Source organism: Aythya marila (genome assembly GCF_965140915.1).
Source record: "Aythya marila genome assembly, chromosome: 9".
Lineage (NCBI taxonomy): Eukaryota > Metazoa > Chordata > Aves > Anseriformes > Anatidae > Aythya > Aythya marila.
Window position 1 is genome coordinate 8,490,812 of NC_139050.1, and position 6,193 is coordinate 8,497,004.

The window sequence follows — 6,193 nt, forward strand, 5'->3', positions numbered from 1 at the left end:
CCTGTGGGAGTTTAAGAAGTTTTTGAACTGTGCACTTAGTCACACGGTCTGAACTTTGGGTAGACCTGTGCAGTGCCCAGAGTTGGACTCGATGATCCTCGTGGGTCCCTTCCAACTCGGGGTATTCTATGGTTCTGTAATAGAGATTTCACTTTGATCTTCAAGGATTAACATAAGATCAGAGGACAGGATTAAACTCTTGACTTTGAAATAATGCATTAAAAACTCTGGCTCCTCTCATTCTGAGATTCATTGTGGTCACTGAAAGGCACAATACCATACACTCATTTTTATAAAAGTAAAAACCTGAATAAAAAAATGCTATGATCAGATTACTGCTTTTTGTTCCCGCGCTACTTGGATTAAAACAAAGTACTGACAGGAATCACATATCTGTCTTGGAACTGGAGAAGACCCCCACTCTTCCTAGCACTACTGCTACACGTGAGAGTCAAAGACTATTCTGAAAAAAGTCACCTTAGCCCTAGATAATCCTAAACTACAAGATGAACAGACCTTCTCCAGGCAGTAATACATCTTGCCATGTATCTTTATATAATATCCAAAGTAAGAGCAAATTATTGCATTTAAAAGAAGGAAAAAAAACAACACTCAGAACACGGCAGCATCTACTTTCAAAGTATATCCCAGAGCTTTTGTTAGTATTTTATTGAATGAAGACATCAGCAAGTGCAATTTTAAGAAAAGCCTACGTACAGCTTCCTAGAAGTAACAGTCCACAATTCTCTCCTTCGGTATCTTTCACCATCTGGCAGCTTACACAGGTTCCACCCATCCGCAGGATTTTCCCGTTTGAATTATTTTAATAAATAACGGACACCACAGGCGATCCTAGAGAAAACTCCACATCCCAGCACTGCACAGCAGGACAACTAAGTTCACTGGATGTCATCATCATCAAAGAGATCTTCAAAATCTAGTCAGAAAAACAAGGCAAAGTAAAGTTAACCTTTGAAGTCTCAACTGTTACACATGCACACACCACACAAGCAGTTCATTGTCATCGGAATTAAAGAAATAATAAAGGTGAATTAGGTACATGAGAGTTACTGCACTGCCAGTTACTAGATGTCTAACATCAGCACAGAAGACAGAAATGAAAAAAAGGCAGACCTGAGGAACATGCTCACTACCATGCGTGAATTTAACCGCTTCACTTGCACAATACAAGCTTTGCAATTAGACTCATGAAAGCAAAGTAAAGGTTGAAAGAAGGGACTTTTAAAGATGCGTTAAGTAGCCATCACATCCAGAATGGATAAACAGTGACCCAGAGAGTACAAAGCCGAACAAGTATTAGCTTCAAGCATGCATCAAGATGAAGAAATTCGTGCTGAGTTCTGGCTGCTGTCACAGTATTCAGACACGCTTTTATACATTTAGCAGGTTTACATTCATATCTGTGATTTACTGCTAAAAATCCCTTCCTGAATAAAGTCTGATTGCTGTGAAGCAGCTTCTAACATTTCCCTCAGCAAGCAGCCTACAATCGCCACGCAATAAACAACTGCCCTCGTTTATAAGCGCTGTCAAGGCGATACAACAGCACAGCCTGCTGGCGGAGCTCCGCGGCAAAGCCCACCCCTTAACAAGCCCGCTCCGGCAGCGACCCCCCCCCAGCTGCCGCACACGGACCCGGCCTCTCCCCGCGCCCCGCAGCCCCCCGTCCCCGCCTCGCCCCGCAGGCGCTCACCGTTGAAGAAGTCCGCGTGCACCGCCTTCTCGTTGGCCGCCAGGTCCATCAGCAGCCCCGTGCTCCCCCCTGCCTGCAACGACAGCCGGTGAGCGCCGGGCACGGCCGGGCACAGCCCCCACACCCCACCGCCCGCCCCCCGCTCACCTCGTCGAGGTCCACGTAGGGCCCGGCGCCCTCAGGGAACATCTCGTCCACCGCCGGCTTCATGGCGCTGCCCTGCCCCGCCGCTTCCGGCCGCGCCCGCTTCCGCTTCCGCTTCCGGCCCCGCCGCCCCGCGCGCCTGCCCTACGCGCGCTCCCCGCGCGGCCCCGCTGTTGCCATGGCGACGCGGCCTGGCCTGGTGGCGGGGCCTGCGGCCTTCCTGAGGCAAGGCCTCGAGCGTGACACGTTAAAAAAAAAAAAAAAAAACACACACACAAAAAAAAACACAAAAACACAAATCCTGACACAAGCGAGGAGTTTATTGACTTAGCACAAAAGCAGAAATTTCACAGAATTTCACAGAATTTCTAGGTTGGAAGAGACCTCAAGATCATCGAGTCCAACCTCTGACCTAACACTAACAGTCCCCACTAAACCATATCCCTAAGCTCTACATCTAAACGTCTTTTAAAGACCTCCAGGGATGGTGACTCCACCACTTCCCTGGGCAGCCTGTTCCAATGCCTCACAACCCTTTCGGTAAAGAAGTAGAGAATGATGGAAAGAAAAGGCTGCTGTTCCTCGCTGTCCTCCCAGTGCAGGCAGCACTGCACGCACCTGCTGCAAGGAGCCCAACGGGCAGGCCTCCCGCCAGCCGCCCGCAGGGACGTGCTGCCTCAGTGCTCGTGGCCAGGCAGCTGGTAGCCCAGGTGGCTGCCCGCGGGCAGCTGGGCGAACAAGGCTCTGGCCATTTCGTCGATCCTGTCATAGGCGCCCAGCGCCCGGAAATACTCCACGTAGGACCAGAAGTCGCTGGAGGAGAAGGGCCAGTAGGGCATGGCTACAGGCTCCCGATAAAGATCTCAAATAATAAAGACAAATGGCAATTAGTGTACGAAGCATTTCTGTTGAAAGCTTGTGCCAGTGTGGTTTGGGGTTCCCTGCTGCTGGGCACAGTGTGCAAGAGGGAGCCACTAGCTCCTGAAAGATATTTTAGCTCCCTAAAAAAAAGATATTTCCCCGTTGCTCCTCTAGTACATTTCCTCTGCCACATAAAAATATAAAAGCCAAATATAAAATGGAAACAAAAGTTTTGTAAATACCAGGAGCTGACCAGCCTTCAGCCTAACCCCAGGCAAACACAGAATCGTGTACTATGTGAACACTTCCTGCAACCACACAGACAGAAGTGGCTTTCTGTGCAGCAAAGCTAAACCCCAAATTTTGGCTCTATTTAAAGCCCTTTTAAGTAAAAGAGAGCCATTTCATTCACTAGACTCAGCTTCATACCAGGGTCTTCAGTGGGAATTAAGAACCTTCAACAACCCTATAATCAGACCTTAATTTCGTATTTTTTGGTGCGTGCAGGCACAGATGGCTCATAACAAACCAAACAAATCAGCCAAATGCTGCCTGTGGCAGAGAACACACTGATGGTATCTGCTGAACTTAGATTCACTTTGCCGTCTGCTGCTTGGCCAATGAAAGAAAACCATAATTTTTGATAATGAGAACAACAGGATGTTGCACAAACAGTTTTTGCTTTTAGATAGCACACGTTCATTTAGAGGTTGCCAAAGAAACATTTGCTGTACACACATAAAACTTAGGTGCACTTAAACCTTAAACTTGTGAAAACAGATGATACATTCAAAAGATGCTAGAGCCATAAGGAAAGATGCAGCATGGGGAAAAATACTTTTAATTAGAAATAATCACATCAGCTCTTATTCTGTATATATGTTTCTGTTTTCCATATCTGTTACAGCATTCCCTCTGCATATCTGTGCCTGTGCACTCTGGATGCTGCTGCCTGTCCTGTGGGTTAGATTTATGCCAGCAATAACAGTACCTTGTTATGACAGATATTTCTGTGCTACCTCCTTTTTCAAAATGAATTTATTATATCAGTAAGCCGGTGTAAACATCATTAAGATGCTGATTTTTTTTTTTTTTTTTTTTTAAATCAAAGGCAAACACCAATCCAATGGGCTAATCACCCGAAGTGTCACACACCACAGGGTGGCTGTGCTAAGGGGGTTGTTAAAATATTTCTTTAATTGGATTTGTGGCAATTTGTAAATTTTAATCTTTTTGCTGTGGAACTGAGTATTTCTTGCCAATAAGTAGACAGACATCTAGCATTACTTATTGGGACTGCCAGAATTCTCAGATGTCTCTCATACATTTATAAGCCCGGTGCTTTCCAGTTACGTTTTTATAAAACAGATCATTCATTAATTGACCTTAACCCTGTGGAGGATTCACCTTTAAGGAGTCGCAATATTTGTTACAGATGTTTTTTTCATGTTAAGATTGCAAATACATTAGCTTAAATTTTCATTAAAACTTAAAACTCCCCCTTCTTTCTCCACCAGAACTAGACAAACACGATTCTGAGAGCCTGAATCCCAACCCACTGAGTTGACTTAAGTGTTCCTGCCAAAACTGATGCTAGGGATCAGGCCAGGGAGTTACAATTGACTCTCTGAATTGTTAATGATACATAGGAAAGAAAAAGATACAAGAATTACCATCTCCTTCCTGAATTGACCGGGCATCTGTAAAGAAACAGAAAACTTATCAATATCAGTTCTTGCACTGAAGGGCTTTCAGTTAATAAAAAAAAAGGTTTGCTGTGTAGCCAGAAACCGACAAGCTGTTAGAGACACACACAGTGCCCTCCGTACAGCCAAATGTTTTTCTTTCTCAAACAGATGAGTAAAGAATTGCCCGTGTGTGTGGTCACTGAGTGCTACAAGCCAAATACACCAGGAAGCAGTTACAATTAATACACAAGCAATAGCTGATACTAAATAGAAGAGACTTGTTTGGTAACGAAAGATTTCAGACTGCTTGAAAAATAAAGAAGAATAAATATATCAGTAATCTTACCTGTTAGCATGTTCATCAGCATACAGAAGAAAAGGAAGCCAATAAATTTCATTTTTCCTGCAAGCTGCTGTTTCTGAAAAATTACTCTGTACAACTGGGGATTATTAGAAGATATTAAGAATTATGCAAAGTATATTATTTCTTCTAGTATTAGAAGATTCTGTTCCAAATAGATTTACTTATTAATCTAGGCATGAGAAGATTCAATTATATTTCCTTACATTTTCAGAACTGTATCAGAGTATTAAAAAATACAGTACTGAAGTTTTAAATGATAATTTATTTTAAGGTAGCATAAATCCAAAAGGCTTCTCTAAACTGACATGAAATTTTCTTCAGAAATGTTTTATTTTGTGGTTAATTTAATTTCACTTTAGAAATTACCTCTCTTTCTCTTCCCTTTTCTCCTACTTGCAATAGTAAAGGTCTGCAGCTCCAAGTCAGCCACAAAATTCCAAAAGGATTGCTATTGCCATAAAATATCAGCACTGTTCAAAGAAGGGTGGAGGACAAAGGAGAGAAACGTCACTGAGTTAGCACACCAATCTGATTTTGTCATCTTCACATAGAGGAATTTTAACTGCTCATATTTGCATTATATTTCAACACTGCCTACGGAAGAGACCTCAGAATCAACTTCAGCAATAACACTTCTAACAGAGGAAGAAAATCCAGAAGCAAATTCAGAGATTATTGTTACTTTTGCTACCCACCTTATTTCCTTTCTTTCCCCCTCTCCAGAAAAGTAGATTTTTAGAAACATTCTTTGAGCAAATTGCTGAGAGGATATTGAGTTCCCTCTCCAGCTGAGAGGCAAGAACTTCAAATGCCTGACTTTTTGTGCTTTTACTTGGGATCCTTAAAATGTAGATGTGCATCGGGTGCCAACTGGAATCAATTAGCTTGCATAAAACATAAAAGCAGGTCCCTGATGACATCTGCCATGGTGATGAGGAGAGTACTGCAACCTTCGAACAGGGTCGATAAGGCGCACTGACATGTATTTTCGTATCATGTTGATTTGCAGTAAAGATTTCTCTCCTGGTGCCAAACAGGTGCTTTGGGCTCCATCACGCTGAGGTTGCTGAACAGATCGAGCACTTCCAAAGTCTGGAAGGGAGAAGCAGTTTGGAGAATATTCCATCAATGTGCACATCTTGGTTTTCTTTTAGCACAAAACTCCTGATGCCAGCAGGTGTAGGCAGAGACTAAGATGCAGCAGGAAGAGCTCTGTCATCTCATGGCCATGTGCAGATTTCTGCACTTCTAGAAGATGTGGCCAGCTCAAGGTTGTGCTGTCAAACCTGGCAGCTGTTTCTAGAACGCTCCACTATGGAAAGGTGCTGCTGAAATGCCACTGCAGAGCTCACTGCTTACGTTCAGCTGGAAACTTTCAGTTGCCTTTACTTTAAATCTGCAAAATCATGTACCCATCACAAT

The 6,193-nt window shown here is 43.5% G+C and overlaps 2 protein-coding genes across 2 annotated transcripts; both read right to left on the bottom strand.

Moving 5' to 3' along the window:
* Positions 1-632: 632 nt before the first annotated feature.
* On the bottom strand, positions 633-1,981 carry COPS9 (COP9 signalosome subunit 9). Its single transcript, XM_082766928.1, has 3 exons — positions 1,862-1,981; positions 1,715-1,787; positions 633-937 (listed from the first exon to the last, which is right to left on the bottom strand). Exons 1-3 carry the CDS (start codon positions 1,922-1,924, stop codon positions 900-902), a joined length of 174 nt encoding a protein of 57 aa, XP_082623054.1. The 5' UTR covers positions 1,925-1,981; the 3' UTR covers positions 633-899.
* A 554-nt stretch (positions 1,982-2,535) lies between these two features.
* On the bottom strand, positions 2,536-4,805 carry OTOS (otospiralin; the record flags this gene model as incomplete). The annotated part of the gene is made up of 3 exons (XM_082767165.1): positions 2,536-2,720; positions 4,393-4,419; positions 4,754-4,805. 3 exons carry the CDS (start codon positions 4,803-4,805, stop codon positions 2,536-2,538), a joined length of 264 nt encoding a protein of 87 aa, XP_082623291.1.
* Positions 4,806-6,193: the final 1,388 nt, after the last annotated feature.